This window comes from Aspergillus flavus, chromosome 2 (genome assembly GCF_009017415.1).
Source record: "Aspergillus flavus chromosome 2, complete sequence".
Taxonomy (NCBI): domain Eukaryota; kingdom Fungi; phylum Ascomycota; class Eurotiomycetes; order Eurotiales; family Aspergillaceae; genus Aspergillus; species Aspergillus flavus.
This window is the reverse complement of record NC_092409.1, coordinates 4,782,806-4,802,072: the sequence shown is the minus strand read 5'-3', so window position 1 is coordinate 4,802,072 and position 19,267 is coordinate 4,782,806. Positions and strand designations below refer to the sequence as shown.

General features: G+C 49.9%; 7 protein-coding genes across 7 annotated transcripts; all 7 read left to right on the top strand.

Annotated features, from left to right (window-relative positions):
* Nucleotides 1-1,026: 1,026 nt before the first annotated feature.
* Nucleotides 1,027-3,412, top strand: F9C07_2216 (putative C6 finger domain protein; the record flags this gene model as incomplete). The annotated part of the gene is made up of 2 exons (XM_041290145.1): nucleotides 1,027-2,078; nucleotides 2,128-3,412. 2 exons carry the CDS (start codon nucleotides 1,027-1,029, stop codon nucleotides 3,410-3,412), a joined length of 2,337 nt encoding a protein of 778 aa, XP_041143368.1.
* A 1,220-nt stretch (nucleotides 3,413-4,632) lies between these two features.
* On the top strand, nucleotides 4,633-5,032 carry F9C07_2217 (uncharacterized protein; the record flags this gene model as incomplete). The annotated part of the gene is made up of 3 exons (XM_071509680.1): nucleotides 4,633-4,675; nucleotides 4,749-4,923; nucleotides 4,996-5,032. 3 exons carry the CDS (start codon nucleotides 4,633-4,635, stop codon nucleotides 5,030-5,032), a joined length of 255 nt encoding a protein of 84 aa, XP_071363979.1.
* Nucleotides 5,033-6,175: 1,143 nt separating this feature from the next.
* F9C07_2218 (DUF726 domain protein) lies at nucleotides 6,176-9,762 on the top strand (the record flags this gene model as incomplete). The annotated part of the gene is made up of 2 exons (XM_041290144.1): nucleotides 6,176-8,350; nucleotides 8,413-9,762. The coding sequence occupies 2 exons, from the start codon at nucleotides 6,176-6,178 to the stop codon at nucleotides 9,760-9,762; spliced, it is 3,525 nt and encodes a 1,174-aa protein (XP_041143367.1).
* Nucleotides 9,763-10,582: 820 nt separating this feature from the next.
* On the top strand, nucleotides 10,583-12,164 carry F9C07_2219 (RTC4-like domain-containing protein; the record flags this gene model as incomplete). Its single annotated transcript, XM_041290143.1, has 2 exons — nucleotides 10,583-11,826; nucleotides 11,891-12,164. 2 exons carry the CDS (start codon nucleotides 10,583-10,585, stop codon nucleotides 12,162-12,164), a joined length of 1,518 nt encoding a protein of 505 aa, XP_041143366.1.
* Nucleotides 12,165-12,708: 544 nt separating this feature from the next.
* F9C07_2220 (putative glutamate carboxypeptidase) lies at nucleotides 12,709-15,465 on the top strand. The gene is made up of 3 exons (XM_041290142.2): nucleotides 12,709-13,720; nucleotides 13,792-15,164; nucleotides 15,228-15,465. Exons 1-3 carry the CDS (start codon nucleotides 12,802-12,804, stop codon nucleotides 15,282-15,284), a joined length of 2,349 nt encoding a protein of 782 aa, XP_041143365.1. The 5' UTR covers nucleotides 12,709-12,801; the 3' UTR covers nucleotides 15,285-15,465.
* A 469-nt stretch (nucleotides 15,466-15,934) lies between these two features.
* On the top strand, nucleotides 15,935-17,917 carry F9C07_2198602 (permease of the major facilitator superfamily; the record flags this gene model as incomplete). The annotated part of the gene is made up of 5 exons (XM_041290141.1): nucleotides 15,935-15,983; nucleotides 16,196-16,224; nucleotides 16,356-16,874; nucleotides 16,924-17,281; nucleotides 17,340-17,917. 5 exons carry the CDS (start codon nucleotides 15,935-15,937, stop codon nucleotides 17,915-17,917), a joined length of 1,533 nt encoding a protein of 510 aa, XP_041143364.1.
* Nucleotides 17,918-18,111: 194 nt separating this feature from the next.
* On the top strand, nucleotides 18,112-18,772 carry F9C07_2222 (putative transmembrane protein 14; the record flags this gene model as incomplete). The annotated part of the gene is made up of 2 exons (XM_071509732.1): nucleotides 18,112-18,132; nucleotides 18,209-18,772. 2 exons carry the CDS (start codon nucleotides 18,112-18,114, stop codon nucleotides 18,770-18,772), a joined length of 585 nt encoding a protein of 194 aa, XP_071363978.1.
* Nucleotides 18,773-19,267: the final 495 nt, after the last annotated feature.

The window sequence follows — 19,267 nt, the reverse complement described above, 5'->3', positions numbered from 1 at the left end:
CAGGGTCCCGTAGCGTTGCGGGGACTCGATCGTCGTGATTCGCCAGGTTTTAGTCTGCGATCACGCATCCGTGATCGTCTTTCGTTTGGGAATATTTAGGTCCGTATCTGATTTTCCCACTTTCGTGGACCTTCCCCGAGTCCTGGGAATCGAACTAGGAGTAGGAGGAGTGCTTCATATATTCCGCGCTCTTATTAATTTGATTCCGCTGGTGGAGTATACCCTGTTTTACTTTCTCTTTTTTTTGCTCGTTGCTCTTTTTCAGGGTCTGATCATGGGAACGGAGGACAATGTGCGGATAACAGAAGAGTAATATTTTACATTGCATAGAGTGTAGACCAAGCAATTGCTACACGCTGCCTAATTGCTTTCTTGTACGTACTTCAGAAAACGGCCCCAGTTTTAAAATAAAACCGTTATGGGTTTTTTATCCTCTCGTGTGTGTGACCCAGCGGAAACTTTAAAAAAAAAGATTTCGATCCCACTTGGTGGCTAGAAGATCACATGATTGGGGCTTGTTCAAGGCCCACTACGAACTTCGCGTGCAATCCATGTCAACACCGAATCCTTCTTTAGCATGGGTGACAACTTCTGCAGTGCAAGGGATCGGTGCCACTGGGATTTCCAATTGGAAGCTTACCGGTGTGTCTGTACGGCTTGGATGCACGAGCGGGTGAGAAAACGTGTTGGATTTAGTCGTTCTGCAGCTTACTCGGCGTTCCCCTTTTCGGGGTGCGGAAATACAACTCCTAGGCCGTTAGATGGAGCCACTGGTCCATCGCGTGGTTTGGACTGTGACGGCCAGGGTGCCGCTATCATCGCTTCTTCAATAACCTTGACTGCCCCATCGTTATGTCCTATCCCTGGTCATCTTGAAGAGATGGGGTTTTATCACGTTAGCAGCTTCAGCGGTTTCTGTCAGTTATCGTCGCCGACCTTTTCAGATCTTTCGCTGCGCTTCCGTCAATAACACTTCGGGTATCCCTTTTTTACGCTAGCTCACGAAATCACCAAAGCCGGCAGACCATGTCGGCTACTCCCTCAACGCCTGGTGAACCGGGTATACTCCAACAACCGGCCCCCACCCAGCAATTAAACCGATCCTGTGAATCATGTCGAGGTCTGAAGGTCCGCTGCCTTCCTGACCCCAAATCTCCCAGTCAGTGTCTGCGATGTGCTAAAGCCAAGAGAGCCTGCGTATTCGTGGCACCCCAACGCAGACGACCACGCAAGCGAACCGATTCGCGGGTTGCTCAGTTGGAGAGGGAGATGCGACAGATGCGCTCCCTTCTCAAGGACCGCTTCCGGATCGAGGAAGAAAGTAGCTCGGAAAGCTCGGGTAGCGAAGTCGAGGAATCAGAGGAACCTGACTTTGGGGCTGATCCCCAAGAAACCTTATCCATTGTGCCGGATGCCCCGAGCAGTGCTTCGGGATCCTTCAGAAACATGGAGCTCTCGCCGGGCGTTCCAGCATCTTCTTCATACCCAAACACTTTGAACAGTGGTTCTGATGCATTCGCATCTGCCACGCCGATCCCACCCTGCTATGGTCTCGAAGGACCCTCAGGCGGCGACATTATCGATCGGGGGTTAATCTCGCTGGAATTTGCCAATGAATTGGTGTCATTTTATATCAGCGAGCTAACCGCTTTTGCCCCTATGGTTCTGCTCCCTCCAAATACCACAGCCTCACACCTGCGTCGGTCGAAGCCCATGCTGTTTCTTTCCGTGATTGCCGCCGCTGCGATTGCTATAGATGATAGTTTGGCTGCTGTCCTCAACCGCGAATTGGTCCGACTCTACGCAGAACGGTTTTTCATCAATGGCGATAAGTCATTCGAGTTGGTTCAGGCATTGCTCCTGATGATCGTCTTTTACTACCCGCCAGAATCTCCGTTGAAACTGCAAAATTATCAGTATACTCACATCGCTGCCACCATGGCCCTGGAGATCGGGCTAGCCTCAAAACGTAAGGTGCCGAATAATGCAAGTCGCAAAGCGAGCAAGCGTGGTTCGTACGATGAACACATGGCGGAACAGGCCAGAGCAATTCTGGGGTGTTATCATTTGGCCTCTAAGTAAGGATAATGAACACGTGCGTAGCGGGCAATTGCTAACATGACACAGCGTTGCCATGAAAACGCGCCGGCCCAACTTGCTCCTCTTCAACGACTGGATGCAAGAATGTGTAAAACACCTGGAGCGCTCACCCAATATGATAGATCGACACATGGCTACCTGGTTCGAATTGCAGAAGATCGTTGACCAAGCTATGGCTTCCTTCGGTCTTGATGACACCAGCTCAACGACTCCGCTGACAGAATCGCGAGTCCAGGTCATATTGAGATGGTTCGATAACCAAATGCAGAATTGGAAAAAGAATATTTCTGCGGACATGCTCACAGGTAATTTTCCTCGGTATCTGGAAGATCGGAATGGTAGCGGGTTAAAGGCTGACCGTTTCTCTTTCTTGTTAGTGACCATGACATTTGAATACCATTTCACCAACCTCGCCATTTACGAGCTCGGTGTTGGTGAAGGCTATCGAGATCCCGATGCGATTAAGCAACAATATTATGCACTTCCAGCACCGGAGGATGGCAACCAGCCGGCAAAGGCCCCTCTGAGCGCTATTCGCGTAGACATCACGATCAAATGGATGAATGCAGCTCAAGAGATGCTCGACTTCTTCCTAAGTTGTGACACGGACTTGATGCGGAAACTCCCCAACCTCATTTACACACGAGTCGGCGTAGCAGTCATGTCACTTCTGAAGGTTTACTTTTCGGTCAAATCAGGAGCCCTAGGCGAATTCGTGAGCCCTCAATCCATCAATATGGAGATGTACTTAGAGGCCATGACGCGAAGGCTAACAGAGGCAAGCGGAAATATGAAGTATAAGGTCCCAAGCCGGTGGTTATACATCGTCGGGGTGAAGGCTCGAAATTGGTATGACCGGTTCCAGCAGCGGCAGATGCAGACAGAAGTCGGCCTCGCTCCACCGCTGAGTGCAAGTCCACAGCGCTCTGCGAGCCCGGCGCCTATGCAAACTGCACAGTTCAGCTCGGCCGATTCATCGCAGCCAGTAGGAACCCTTGCAATGAATGCCGAAGTGCCGCAGATCGCAGTTATGCACCCTATGGATGGGGCCTATGGAGCATCAGCAGCCACGAACACGATCTGGCAGGCTGATCAAGCCAACCGGCAAGTTTTTCTCATGAATCAATATGCTGGCTACCACTCGCCTGTGGTACCAACCCAGTATCCATACGGAGAATTTTCGCAGCAAGGTGTTGCAATGGACCCCCCGCAGCAAGGCCAGCCACCCATTCCTCCTCGAACAGGAATGGAGCTAGATGGCTGGCTTCCCGATGGAAGTATCTGCGGGATGCCCCCATTACCGGGGATGTAGAGGGGTCCAAAATCAGGTAAGACGACTTGGAGGGATGGAGTTAGTTTGGTGTACATATTTTCCAGGAAGGCGCCATGGGGGTTTTCCGTGCGGCCAAGCATTCAATGTTCATAGTCGCTTCTCTCTGCACATAGTGGAATGGGTCATTCTGGACAATGACCAGCACCGCTGAAAGATGGCCGAATCCAAGATCAGATAGAAATCTTAGAGAACAGCGGAAGAAAGGAGGGGTGGGAATGAAATGAAATGAAATCACCAGGTGAAACCTGTGGGAAAACTTCGGAGGAAGGCCCCCAACGGTTTAGTTCGTAGCAACGCGTATTTGGGGCCGTATTTCGACGTTTCCATTCTCGGAGGCTCGGTCGACACGGAAAATCCGACGATCGTGGGGATGTTTCCACTTTAGGAAGGCTTCCAGAGCATCGGCGGAAGTTTTGCACGGCTAAATTGCCTGGCCAAATACGGAGGTCGCTCCGGGAGAATTCAAAGTTGACCAGAAGGCACCTCTTCGACTGTCTATTGGACTGGAGGAACAGCCCCAAGGTTACTTAGGGTCGTAGTATTTCCCGTCGTTCATTGTACGGAGTAATTTCATGAATTGCAAAAGTGGTTCGTCTCAACCTGTCGGTAACAACGAATACGCCTTTACGCCTGTCGCAATCTTCAAGTTATACAACAATGTTCGACTTTAAAATTGGTCCTCGAGATAGAGTCTGATCTCAGGACCTAAAATATGCATAGTTTGTAAACTTAGAGTTTCTTAGACCCGGGAGAAGTTTAAATTTGACTAAAAAGTAAAAACACGATCGAGTTCGGCATTCCGTCGGCAGATAATAGCCTTGTGAAGGCGAGTCAGTGCGGATTCCACTATAATGCATCGATGATTGGGTCTCCGCTCTCGGGGAGGAGGTTGGAAGAAAATGCAGACTATTTTACTCGGGGTAAAGGCGAAACAACTACTACTCACCTTAACTTATATCCGGAACAATTGGAGCATTGTATTAAGATATTACAACCTGTGAAAGCTTCCATGTTTCTCATCCCCAACTTCCAATAAGGGCAGGCTGATGAGCACCTTATGACGTAGAATTTCGTAAACCTCAACCCTAACATTCTACAGGCATACATAAACCCGTTCAAATGGTTAGGTTGATTTCAGAGTAAACAGCTACTATACTAACAGACAGTCACGAATCCACGGTAACTACGCAACAGGCAATATGTCAGGCCTACCCGATCTCTCTCACAAAGAGCCCTCGGCCCGTGAGTTCCCTAATAACCTCCGACGTGACTTTTGCCAAGTCAAACAATAACTAACTCATAACCTCGTAACCAGAGACCCTGATGGAGCAGGCTAGATCAAGAGCCGACAACGCCAGAGAAGACCTCTCGAATCCGCATGCTGAACCGGTGGCCGGCGTACAGAACGACCAGAGTCGAAATGCCCGACAAGATCTAGATAAGGGTGGTACGGCGAAGACATCGGTGGAGGGAGGCCATTCTTCTAGAATGTGAGTGATTCTCCACTGTGACTGGGGCTTTTTAACCGTCGTGGGAAAATGGTGCTAATGTGGTTCTGTCAGGGTGGAGAGAATGACGGGTCCTTCTGGGATTCATTAGATGATATGTCGTATGTGGCTGCTCAAGTTTGTTTATTTTGCTTTGTATATGCTTCTGTATTCTTCTTCGCTTTATGGATTATTGAGAGCCCTACTTTTTGTGTCACGTTTTTTATATTCTTTCAGGATGTCGTCTTGGACGTGCATACAGCCCCGTTTGTTGGTGGGTGTGATGTCCGGATTTGGCTATAGAGTTCAATTAAGAACTCAAGTGGTCGAGTACATATATAAGCTTACTGTCTGAGATCATGTACTCTAGTCCACTTAAAAATCTTCATCCTTTCCATAGTACACAAGCGAGTCAAGGAAATTAACTCCGCAGAGGACGGATTAGCTAATCGATCTGTCACAGAGCTGTATCAATTGGTAATGTATCCAATACTGCCGACAGACCAAGAAGACCACGATCTGGTCGGATGTAACCTAATTCATAATGGTGTTCGATCATGTATCAGATTGGAATGGTGCTCTTACGACATATAAAGAGGTCCAAATGCTGACGACAATGGGGGCCGATTGTTTTAAAAATACCCATTGAAACCCACCGAGACACACTAAAGAGCCACTGACGTGACAGGCACTCACTGACCATGTCTCTCAATGTTAAGGTTCTCTTCCGCAAACCACGGGTTCATTCCACTCCATTGCCGCTTTCGGGACGATTGCACCACACTCCCCGGTCGCAGAGAGGCCTGTTACCCAGCCAAGACCCGGAATCGTTGCTGTCCACGATAAACACCTCGATAGTAAAGAAAAGAAGAAAAGAAGAAAAACATCCCCACAAACCCGATCGACTTTCCATCACGACCCCCAACTCCTTCCTCCCTGTTGCCTATCGGTGGCCCCCCATCATACGAGGAATTCCGTTCCCCTGAATCTATACCGACCGTCTGTATAAAATTTCCCCAAACCATATTGAGAACGGTCAGCGTACGACTGAGCTCCCCTAACGGTTTCGAGCTCGTCACGGTCCGTGCTCGGAAAGTGCGAGGACATTGCAGCTTAGGAAATTCGTGGCGGTGCGTTCGCGCGCATGGGTCATCTTATGCGTGGTTTATGCGGGAATCTTCACGGTGGTTAAAGGGTGACAAGAAAGGATCTGGTTGATTTGAAACGGATTTCAACCTAGGAATACCGATGAAGTATGACCTCCAGTGCGACTGTTGATTACTCTCGCGACCCCGCTGTCGATCATTCCCAAGCTGTTTCGCACGAACCGGAGCATTCCCAGACCGCGGCCGCAGAGAACAGTACAGGATCTCCCGACATCAAATCTCAGAAGGAGAATGCTAGTCCGGTCGGGGGCAATGCGGGGAGTGAGCCAACCGCAGAATCGACGACGGGGGAGGTAGATGAATTTGGTCTGCCAATTCGAATTCGCGCTAGACCTGTACGCTCGAGTGAATCATCAGATAATGAAGAATTTCATGATGTTGAGGAGGCTGCCTCGGGCCCGGCTGATAAGCAACCAACTTCACAAGACAGCAAGCCCGTGATGAACGAAATAAAGCTAGAAGCACCCCAGGAGGAAAGCACAAAACCAGTTGACAAAGGAAAGGACGAAGAGAAAGGGACAGAATCTTTACCGGCAGTCGAACCGCATTCTGTTGAGTCCCCCCGAGAGAAGGATTCAAGCGTACCTGTGGGCAATGAGAAACATGCTACTTCTAGCGGCTCACTCCCTGACCAGGAGGACTGTCCTCCGCCACCTCCTTACACAGAGAAGCCAAATGCAGGGAACCCCTCTACTTCTACACAGTCGGACGCCGTGCAAAAGAAACGGTCGAGTCTGAAAGCATCGGAATGGTCACATCAGCGACTTAATGAGTCTAAGGACTCGGAGGATGAGGATGAAGCGGAAAGTGATGGCGGATGGCAAGATATGCCTGCTATTGACGAGTTTGATGTTTATGATGATTATGGTAGGCTAGTTGCTCGTGGTGCCAAACCGGAGGATAATGACGCAGTGTACAAGGGCTTGGGAGGTGCCGGAAAGGGCTATACCCGGGTGCAGCTTGATGAAGACGCTCAGTCGGCGACAAGTCTAGATGAAGATACAAGCTATCTTTTTAGAGAAGCCGCTCACAACTCTACGGGTGTAGAAGGAGAAGAGCTGCGCGACGCTGTCAGCCAATTGCAGGCCACAAAGGATCTGCTGACCGAGAGTCAACGGATAGCATACGTCGGGGTAACCAGATTGGCTATATTCCAGATGACTAGAGACCTGGACCGGGTTCCCTCCACTAAGGGTACACGCAAGGCGAAACAAAAGACCATTGACTCGATGCGTAAATGGGGTCAAACAATAATGGCTAGGATCTATGCTCATATGGATATCGACGCCGCTGAGCAGGTGATGATTGAACAATTGGCGGAACATGGTGTCCAACCTGCAGATCTTGTCCGGCCCCTCATGCAGAATGCTCGAGTCAAGAATCCTTTAGCTGAGGAACTCGACACGCCGAAGAAATCCCTATCATCGCCCACGACTCCGAGCTTAAAGGACGAATATCGAAGCAGCCTATCCTCTGATTTTGACAGGTCAACCTCTCCTCCACCTTATGAGACACACGAGGGCGAAGATCTTCCCGAAGTTCGAACCCCCTCCCAGCTTCCTACTTCGACAAAGATTGATATTGATCTTCGGTGGACGGTGCTCTGTGATCTCTTCCTTGTCCTCATTGCAGATTCGGCTTATGATGCGCGGTCCCGGTCCTTACTGGAAAAAGTAGGCGAGTCTATGGAAGTGTCCTGGCTACAGATTGCCCGGTTCGAAAAGCGCGTAGTTGATGCGCTGGAAATGCAGGAGGAGGCGGACAAAGAAACTTGGGATGAGTCGGATCACATGGAAAGACGCCGAAAGATGGCTTTGAAACGAAAATACATCGTTATGGGCTTGGCCACTGTTGGTGGTGGGCTGGTCATTGGTCTCTCTGCTGGGTTGTTGGCCCCAGTGATTGGTGCTGGTCTTGCAGCTGGGTTTACCACTGTAGGAATCTCAGGAACTGGCGCGTTCCTGGGAGGGGTAGGTGGTACAGCGATTATTGCTTCTGGAGGCACCTTGACCGGAGGAACGATTGGGTTGAGGGCTTCCAACCGACGCACAGGGGCTGTCCAGACTTTCGAGTACCGTCCCCTGCACAACAACAAAAGAGTCAACCTGATTGTCACCGTGTCCGGTTGGATGACTGGTAAGGTGGATGACGTCCGATTGCCCTTCAGTACGGTGGATCCTATAATGGGAGATCTATATTCGGTTCTCTGGGAGCCTGAAATGCTTCGGAGTATGGGAGACACCATCAATATTCTTGCTACAGAGGTAGGTATAGGGCGTGTTTATCTTGTACAGCTATCGCTGGGTAATTGCTCACTGTTTCCTAGGCATTAACTCAAGGCTTGCAACAAGTCCTTGGAAGCACTGTTCTAGTAGCTCTTATGTCGTCTCTGCAGTTGCCACTTGTCCTTACAAAACTCTCGTACCTGATTGATAACCCATGGATCGTTTCACTGGCTCGCGCGAACGCAGCCGGGCTGATTATGGCTGATTCCTTGATGGAACGCAACCTTGGGAAGCGGCCTGTCACGCTCCTGGGCTTTTCTCTCGGCTCTCGGCTTATTTTTTCTTGTCTGAAGGAGCTTGCAGATCGAGGTGCCCACGGGCTCGTGCAGAACGTCTACTTATTCGGGTCGCCTATTGTGGCCAACAAAGATGAGTATTTGAAGGCTCGCAGTGTAGTATCTGGCCGCTTTGTGAACGGGTATTCCTCAAATGATTGGATCCTAGGCTATCTCTTTCGTGCAACAAGCGGTGGAATCATGCGTGTGGCTGGTCTCGCTCCAGTGGAAGGGATTCCCGGCCTCGAGAACTTCGACGTTACCAAGCTTGTGAATGGTCACATGGATTATCGAGCGGCAATGCCCCGACTGTTGAAAGAGGTTGGGTGGGAAGTTTTGGGTGACGAGTTCGCAGAGCTTGAGGACCCCGATCCAGAAAACCACGCCGAGCGACAAAGAGAGCTTATCCGCGAGATCGACGAGGCTCGACGAGAAGCCGAGGCAAAGCCGGAGAAGAAACGGTTTGGCTTGTTCAAACGAGGAAAGTTGGCTCAAAAGAAAGGCTGGGAAACATATGATGTGGAGCGAAACAATGCCACGCCGCGAGATTCGAGCGACAGCAACGGAACCGGGAGCGTGTTATTTGACATCGATGCGATCAGAGCCGAACTCGCATCCGAAAGTATCGAAGTCAAACAACTCGAGTCGACGTTGCCTCCCATGAAGCTTGATCTGAATTCCCCGTCCAGCTCAACCCCAGTTACGCCGACTCCGTCAGATAGCAAGGATACTACTAAGGCTGTCAATCTCACCAAATCCGCGCCCCAGTCGCCGCCTGAGCCTTACTCCGTGCCCAGCGCTTCCCATGATCAACAACCTTCTACCCATAAAGAAGAAGAAGAGATAGAAATGACTTTCGATACCTCCTATCATGAGCCACTACAGCGTTCACATTCATTTTTTGAGCCTACAACTGCTACCTCGTACGATGCCCATTCTACGCGGCCAGAGCTGCGGTCATCATCGACGACGCCAGCTGGTCTTGGTATCGGCGCTGCTGCTGGCGTCGGTGTCGGTGCCAGTGCACTTGGTGCATTGGCTCTTGAGCCCAATGCCTGGGCTGATCACGACATAGGGGACGGGGAAGAAGGTGAGATTCATATGAGTTTTGAGTGATGTGGTTCCACGACTATAAAGATTAGAACGAAGACGCATTTGTCAAGCTTGGTTATACGCTATTGTCTGATTCTCAGTGAAGTACGAATAGTTCTTGCTTCATTCGTCTTATGTTAGCTTGCCTTTGTTATATCTTCCCTTTTTCTATCCTCTTTTTTTCCAAGTTTCCTTCTACATTTTCTCACTTACTTCTTTCACGCTCATAGAAGTGCGGATCGTTGACCGTATTCTGCATTGGAGACCCCAGGTTTCATATTGTTGATTGAGTTCTGGTCGGGAGTGCATATCTTTTCGTTCTTGCATATTGTTCAATCCAGGGCATGATGCAGCATAATGATCACTTCATAAGCCCTTTTCTTTCCCTTAATTTCTTTTATATTATTCTTGAGCGCTTCTTCATTTCTTGTCAGGATTGCAAGCCATTACGATGTTCCGAGTCTTGCGACGCGGCCCAGACTATTGTCAACAACCCTTAGCTGCATTCGATATAGATAATTATTCTTTTTCAAATATAACTACCGAATAAAGGACTAATGGAGCTAAACTTAATTAACCATCAAAGACAGTCAACCCTATTCAATAGTGGAAGCCAAGGATCAGCATTTTAGACTTAATGCGGAGTTACCGATAGCGTGTCACCACACGCGTTTCTCCTCTTCTTCCTGCCACCACCCCAATTTCCACGAGCGATTGTCTTTTCTTTGTTCCCACTCATTAATGAAATACAACAGTTCCTATGCAATAATTACTTACTTAAACCAATGCGCAATCGTCCCGAAACACGCCGCACGTTCCAAACCCCTCCCCGACCCGAGCCACTATGGTCACCCCTCAGCCAAAGCCCGATTCTAGTTACGCATCGAACCGCTTGACGAGGCAGAATTACCGCGGAGGACATCTTCTTTCGACTTTCCAGAATAATGAAGCTCCAGAGCCTGTTACTAAGCCCGAACCGGCCACGGACGATGAGCCTCTGAGCTCCAGCGAAGAGGAAACTCAAAGCAATGCCGGTCTAGATGACGATATCGGGAATGAGCGCACGCCGCGTCGGTCAGGGCCGACTCTGGAGGAGAAACTAGCTGAGACTTCGAGAGAAAATGGAACGCCATCGCGAACCCCGCGATCGAAGAGAGGAATTGATAGTCCGAGAGCTCAACGCTCGACTCGTAAGAGGACGTTGAAAGATACAGTTACTGTCAACGAGAATGACAATGGCGATCCATTTTCAGAGTGTGGGTGGTCATCACAACCCGTCAAGAAGTCCAGGGCCGACTATGGAAAGAAACGCACCTCCGAAGTCTATGTAAGAAAACCGAGCACGCCTTTACAAACGGACTCGCCTCCTTCCAGTCGACCGAAGCCGAAGTCGGCAGGTAATTCGCCGAATGCTGAGAAGAAAACAAAGGATGTGGATACGGAATCTCAGAAGGATGATGGGTTTAAGGTCCCCAAGGATATTGACATTAGAAGTCCGCCATCTAAATCGCGCTCATCTCCCAAGTTCAAGGCCCCTCCTCCTCTTCCAAATGATATTGTCTCTAGCTCCTCTTTTGCGCCTTCCTCCGCTCGAGAACCTGCTATCTTTGACACCGATGATGAAGATGCTTCGCCTCTCAGCTCCCCGCTTAGCGAGTTATCTGAAACTGGTTTACAGGATATACTACTAGATGAGGCGGGCGATGTGCCGAATCCGAAGGAGTCTTTGTGTCCCTGGTGTAAAGAACCTGTAGACCCAGAACTCTTGCTACGGTTTCAGTCACAGCCAAAACAGCGCATTAGAGAACAGCAGCGGTTCTGCGATTCTCATAAGAAGACCGCGGCCGAGAAAGAGTGGCATGATAAGGGCTACCCAGCTATCGATTGGGATACGTTCGACAACCGGATCCATAGCTATTTTGATGACTTGGAGAACCTTCTGGTTCCCGATAGCCGGTCTTACTACCGAAACATCCTGGATTCGACATTAAAAGCTGGAAAAGCCAAGAACTTTCGGCTGACACTGGAGGGAGATGGTTTGGAGACCATCTCTTGCGGTTATTACGGTACTCGAGGCTCTGGTAAAATGTGAGACGTCCTTCGGTATTCATCCAATTGTGATATATCCAAGACTAATGCAAGGGTTGGACAGGTTACAAGCTTTGACCACACGTTTCTCGCGGAAGCTACGCCGCCTGGCGGCCAGCGACCACATTGTGAAGTCGGCGGGCGTTGTGGGTTACGCACAAGCAGTGCTCGTGCCTGAATTGGCGGTCCGGCTGGTCAAGGAAGACATGGGTGTCAGCGACGAAGACGCTCGGCAGATCTTGCGCGACAGCATCGATCTAGGTGAAAAGTTAAACTTCGCATTGAACGACAACGTTCCGATTCCCGAAGCACTTGTGGGGCATTCAGTTGATGTGTAACTCTTTCTTTATGTTCTTTCTTTCTTTGTTGATTATCCCTTCATGTTCGCATAGTATGTGTCTGGTCTTGATTGTAAATAAGAGAAGCGTGGCACGTGATACCTCTTGTGTTTGTGTTTTGTCTTTGTGATTTCGATGATGTTGATTATGAAGATTGCCTCATATACGCGACAGATGGCGTGCGATTGGTGGGTTTCAATGTACGAACTTTATTCTTAGAAGCGTAGCCAATGCAACCAAAAATGCGACGGGTCGTCGCTTGTGTAGTTGTTGTCGTAGTGTTTATACAGTGTGGTGTAGTATATCGGTTCCAGCAAGAAAGATGGGGTTCCATGTTAGCTGTCAAACGGGAGTTCGGCTAATACGGTAAAGTACTGAAAGGTGATAAGCTTTGGGCTCCGCTCTTGCTCCGGACTCCGCACGGGACCGATAAAGAGATCCAATGACTGTCAATTACGTAGGGGCTCCGATTAGATAAAAAGCCCTCCAGGCGCCCCCAAACTGAAATCCTCGCCCTTTCTCCAATCCCGCATAGAAGCTGTCACTTAAACACACGCAGACTGATCAATGCGAGCGGTCGTCTGTTCCATGCCTGACCGCTATTTCCTCCAATTTCCTCAATTCACTTAGTTGAACCATGCCCCCCGAGATGAGGGAGAAGTCCATGCCACATACCATGGCGCCCTCCGAATCCACGCCTCTTCTGCAGGTGGTCAGCGTCGGTCCCCAGCGGCACCGGTACCCCCACCACAAGCTACGACAGTTCTGTAGCTTCACTCTCGGGACGCTGCTCGTGGTTTCTCTGTTCTTGTTCCTCCTTCCCTCAGCCATCTTCCCCCGGGAGCATGGCTCCATCTGGTCTTACTTCCCTGGGGCGCGTCCGTTCCCCCACAAAGCGTGGCCGCAGGGCCACGGTCTCAAGTATGAAGAGCTGCAGGCAATTCTTCAAACGACCCCGTCCGCTGAAAAGGCACGGGAGTGGAGTAGCTACTATACGGCGGGGCCTCATCTCGCCGGCAAGAACCTGAGCCAGGCGATCTGGACCCAGGAGCGCTGGCAAGAGTTTGGCATCCACGACACTGACATCGTGGCCTACGATGTCTACATCAACTATCCTTTGGATCACCGCCTGGCTCTGCTAAAGAAGTCCAAGGACACGACCGAAGTTACGTTCGAGGCTACTCTTGAAGAAGACGTCCTAGAAGAGGATGGCACCAGTGGTCTGCCTGATCGCGTGCCTACTTTCCATGGCTATTCGGCCACTGGAAATGTCACTGCTTCATTCGTATACGTCAACTACGGCTCTTATCAAGATTACCAAGATTTGGTTGATGCCAATGTCAGTCTTTCTGGCAAGATTGCGATCGCCAAGTATGGCCACATCTTCCGTGGGCTGAAGGTGAAGCGCGCACAGGAGTTGGGCATGGTGGGTGTGATCTTGTATGATGATCCAGAGGATGATGGTGAGATAACAGAGGAGAACGGATACAAGCCGTACCCCGAGGGTCCGGCCCGGAATCCTAGCGCTGTACAACGGGGTAGCACCCAATTCCTGAGTAAGTCCCTTCGCTTTCTATATGTGATATCCAGAGCTAGTCGCAGTTGATTAACTATTTGAGTGAATTAGGCTTTGCGCCCGGCGATCCTACTACACCCGGTTGGCCATCCAAGCCCGGATGTGACCGCAAGGACCCTAGTGATGCAATCCCATCCATTCCTTCGATTCCAATCTCATACAAGGAGGCCATCCCCTTTCTGAAGGCCCTTAATGGACATGGTCCCAAAGCAGCGGACTTCCCTAAGAGATGGCAAGGCGGAAAGCTTGGCAGCAAGGGCGTTGAATATAACATTGGGCCTTCACCGGATGATGTGGTAATCAACTTGGACAACCAACAAGAATACGTTACTACCCCCCTGTGGAACGTCATTGGCACCATCAAGGGTGCTATTCCGGACGAGGTGGTCATTCTGGGTAACCACCGTGATGCTTGGATCGCTGGTGGCGCTGGAGACCCGAACAGTGGCTCCGCTGTCCTCAATGAGGTTATTCGCAGCTTTGGCGAAGCTCTTAAGGCAGGGTGGAAGCCATTGCGCACAATCGTCTTTGCCAGCTGGGACGGAGAAGAGTATGGATTGCTGGGGTCAACCGAGTGGGTAGAAGATAAGCTTCCTTGGCTTAAAAAAGCCAACGTTGCTTATCTCAATGTCGACGTAGCTGCCTCTGGAACTGTCCTTGGTCCTCGGGCGGCCCCACTCCTAAATAGTTTAATCTATGAGGTCACTAGCCTCGTCCAGTCCCCCAACCAGACCATTGAAGGCCAAACAGTTCGCGATGTCTGGGATGGCTACATCGCGACCATGGGTAGCGGCAGTGACTTCACCGCTTTCCAGGACTTTGCGGGTGTGGCCAGCCTTGACCTGGGCTTCGGCCGTGGCCCCAAGGACCCCGTGTACCACTACCACTCCAACTATGACAGCTTCGACTGGATGGATCGATTTGGTGACCCTGGTTGGCTCTATCATGAAGCCTGCACCAAGCTCTGGTCTCTAGCTGCTGCCAAGCTGGTCGAGGCCCCTGTGCTGTCATTTAGTGCGTCTGACTATAGTACTGGTCTCGGTCAATATTTGGAGAAGATCAAGCCCGGTGCAAAGAAATTGCGTGGCGGCGAATTCGACTTTGGGTCTCTGGACAGAGCAGTCGCCGAGTTCCAGGCTACGGCTAAGAAATTTGACGCCTATGCCGCTGACTTGACTTCTCAGTTGGGTGAAGATCTTCCTTGGTATCTGTGGTGGAAGAAGGTGAGACTCTACTTTCAGATCCGTGTGGTCAACGACAAGTACAAGGCCCTTGAACGGGCATTCTTGTATGAGCCCGGACTCGATGGGCGCAATTGGTTCAAACATGTGGTGTTTGCGCCTGGTCTGTGGACCGGATACTCGGGTGCGACGTACCCTGGCTTGGTGGAGAGTTTTGATGCCGGTGATTCAGCAAACGCCCAGGTAAGAAAGAAAGGGCTTTGCTAAGCTTTTATGGTGACTCTGCTAACGCGATCTTTCTATTAGAAATGGCGCTCTATCATTGTCGAGCGCCTGGACGCCGCTACAAAAGTGCTTCAATGATATAGACGATCTTACGTGGATGGGTAGATGACAGGAGAAAGCTGAGCTGAGATCATTTGGTTTTAGAACCAGTAGTATGGGGAGAATGCGACGTAGTGTTAGTTGTTAGGAATGTATATAGCAGCTGACCTTGGGATGCGTCGTAGTAGGACTTCACCAATACATACTCCTGCACAGTTTGGTGCTATACCTTCTCAGTCATGGTTACAGATGCACGTTACAAGGATCTGAGCCTATTACCCAGAGGCGTCAGACAAAGGAATGCGACGCTGTGGTCGTCAATACGAGTGATTTAAAAGCGGAGTAAAAGATCTGTTGACTAAAAGATCGGAAAAGAATCCGATATTTACTCCGTAGTCGAAGCCCTTGCTGAATGGAGACAGTCACGGGTCAAGGCAAGGCATGACTCCTGTTTAGATCGTCTTTGACCCACCAGCCCGTCTTTTGGTCTCCACTGCTGCGACTTGCTTTCTTTTACTACTGCTGTTATCAATTTATGTCTCACCTCTTCCTCTCCGCTCTTTCGCGTTTGACTCCTCTCCTCTCTTTGTCTTTCTTTCTTTCTTTTCTTACGGCTCTCGAGCGAGATCGACTGCTATCCAGAACTCCTTTATATAAGGTTTTGAATATAACATTTGCCACTGCTCTTCATGCAAGAAAAACAGCCAAGGCTGCCGGTTCGGCAGCTAATCATTCTCTGTAAGTCGCCGATCTGTGAAATCCTTGACCCTCAATTCTATACTGATCGCGTGTCTCGTTCCTTCTTACGCCTCAAATAGCAATATGTCGCTTTGCTGAGCCTGGTACGTTCATTGAAACTCAACTCGTCTTGTAGAGTTTTCCGATTCTAGCTACTAGATCGGTCAATGATTGCGCGATCAAGTGCTAAAATGATCTGTTCCCGTCCACAGTTGTTTTGACTTCTGTTTTACCGTATCTTGTATGCGCCGCCCTTTTTTTTCCAGATAATATCTTCCCCTTACCTTGTGTTTGTTTGGGTTGCGTTGTCACTCCGTTCCTGTATCTGTGCGGTGGTCATGTCTATCTCGCAGGTATCTGACTGCTGTACAGCCGGAAATGATCGAATATGTCGGCGTTCCGAAGAATGAGGTTGCCAAATGGGTCGGCATATCCTCCGCCGTCACGTCCATCAGCCAGGCTATCATGGCCGTAACTTGGGGTACTGCCTCGGACCGCTTCGGTCGCAAGCCGATCATCCTGACGGGCCTGACCTGCACCATGATTATTTCTTTGTTATTCGGTTTCTCGCAGACACTGACATGGGTAGTGGTCACCCGCGCACTGCTCGGGCTCATGAACGGTAATGTTGGCATTATCCGTACAATGGTGGCCGAAATGGTCCCAGAGAAGGAGCTGCAGCCGCACGCCTTTAGTATCATGCCTTTGGTGTGGACTATTGGTACTATCTTTGGCCCTGCCTTTGGAGGTGCCCTAGCACATCCGGCGGAGAAGCACCCGGAAATCTTTGGCAACTCGGAGTTTCTAAAAAGGAATCCTTTCATCTTGCCTAACATAGCGTCTGCAATCCTCTTTATCATTGGTATCACGACGGGGTTCTTGTTTTTACATGTAAGATGGCCGCATAGATAACCAATGGACAGGATCTAACAAACTACAGGAAACGCTGGCAACGAAGAAAGACAGCCGCGACTACGGCTTGGTATTGGGCAAAATGCTGACGAGCTGCAGTACTTCACGAGAGAAGAAAGCGCAGTACACTGTGAAGGACGATGAGAACACACCTTTGCTGGGTGGAAGCCCGCTTCAGCAGAAGAAAGCTCCGGTCAAACGACCGAGTTGGAAGGACGTGTTCTCGCCGCAGTCTAGACTAGTACTCATTGCGTATGCCTTAATGGCACTGCACACGATGGCATTCGACTCACTTCTCCCAGTGTTCCTGCACACTCCTGTCCAACAACTTCATGGTAATCCAGATGTGCACCTACCATTCAAATTCATCGGAGGATTTGGCGTCGGTAAGCTCCTGTACGACCGAAGCTTTTCTCACATCCACCATCTAACCTCTTTTCTCAGGCTCCCAAACGATCGGTATTTATTACACGCTTATTGGAATCATCGGAATGTTTCTACAATTCCTGGTCTTCCCAATCGCTGCCAAGCGATATGGTGTCCTCAATTGCTTGAAGGCCATGATTCTCGTATTTCCCGTTATCTACTTTGTAACCCCGTTCACTGCTTTGGTACCGGAGTCTCTGCGTCACGTAACAATCTTTCTTCTCATGCTCTCCAAGCTTGCGGCGTCCATCTTCGGCTTCCCTTGCATCACGATCCTGCTGACCAACTCAGCCACTAGCCTTACCGTGCTGGGAACCCTGAACGGAGTTGCTACGAGTGTCAGCGCCGTGGGACGAGCCGCAGGGCCCGCCATCTGCGGAGCGGCATTCTCATTCGGTGTGAAGAAAGGCTACATCATATTACCTTGGTGGATGCTCTCCATTTTCGGCGCTTTGAGTGCTCTCCCTATCTATTGGACCGTTGAACCGGATGGATTCCAAGGCAACGACGCTGAAGAAGAGCAGGACGAACCACAGGAAAGCGACTACGGGGCAGCTGATCACCGCCGGTCTTCCGGGGCCAGGACAGGTAACTAATCAGGTTTAACTCAAAAGCTGTTATAAAAGTCCAGACTACTTATCTCGGTGCCTGACAATCGCATCTAAACTCATAACCGCCCATTGCAAAAACGGGATTTCACGACAGATTATAGAAGTGATCATGAAAGACATGCAAGTGATGGCCGTATAAAAACGATAGTTAAAATTGTCATTTCAGTTGTTATAATAGAATGAACCTACCTACATCAGTTGTGTATATACTACTAAGTTACACTGTTACATTGTATACTACCCTACTGTGGAGACCTACTCATTAACCAATCATAGCAAGCATATTCCACTCCAAACCAACTGCCATCCGGAGCTTTCCCCCAGTCAAGCTTAACTCCGATACCATACCACCATACCATCACCTCATCCCATCTCCCTCTTCCTCATACAATCTCCCCAACAACAACCCCTACAAACCAACAAAAGAACCCAAGCATTCAAACCACCCAAAATGGTCTCTCCCACAATCCCAACCCCCTACATCCCAAACCTGCAACCAAACTAACACAAGAACCCCAAAAACAGACCCTCGAGATCAACTCCGCCCTCTCCCTCTCCATCCTCACCTCCCTCGGCGGAGTGATCGGCTACGCACGCACCGGCTCCGTCCCCTCCATTGCAGCCGGTCTCTCCGTCGGCGCCCTCTACCTCTACAGTTTCCAGCGTCTGCGCACGGGCCAGACCTACGGTGACGAGCTGGGTCTCTTGGCCTCTATTGTTCTGAGCGGGAGCTCGATTCCGAGGGCTATTAAGACCCGGAAGCCGGTGCCTATTGGATTGAGCTTGGTGGCTATTTATGGGCTTTTGGTTTTTGGGAAGGCTGTTTTGGGGAAGAACTGATTCTCTCTCTTTCTTTGAAGTGATTGAGTGGTTGTAGGGTGGTGGGATAGTGGGCTGTGTATGATTATACCATTTGAGTCCTTTTTTCTCTAAATGTCATTTGACTGATATTTGTGTCATTACATGGGTTTCCCTTGGTCTTAAAGATGATACACTGAACTATCCGAGATTTATTTGCAAATGGATGATTGCCTACCTTCACCAGAACTTACATTTAAGTAGACCGGTTCGGACCGACGACAGTAAAAGAAACGCATTTCGCGAAGATCAGCTCCTTCAGTAAAGATCGACGACCAACTCACCAACTCTTATCGTCGCTCATTTCGTGTCACCATAGCGTGGGGCGCACGGTCAGAAACAAAAGCCACGGTGGACATGCATGCGATGCCTGCTGCAAGGCCCGTGTATGCAAAGGCCGCCAACTACTGATAGAAGATCAGGGTAGGACGCAGTAAAGCATGACCAGAAGACATATCATCAAAATGTGTATCTAGA

Coding starts and splice junctions, on each gene's coding strand:
- F9C07_2220 (XM_041290142.2), top strand. CDS start 12,802: ATGCCCCCCGAGATGAGGGAGAAGTCCATGCCACATACCATGGCGCCC. Junction 13,721..13,791: donor GGGTAGCACCCAATTCCTGA/GTAAGTCCCTTC, acceptor TGAGTGAATTAG/GCTTTGCGCCCGGCGATCCT. Junction 15,165..15,227: donor GTGATTCAGCAAACGCCCAG/GTAAGAAAGAAA, acceptor TCTTTCTATTAG/AAATGGCGCTCTATCATTGT.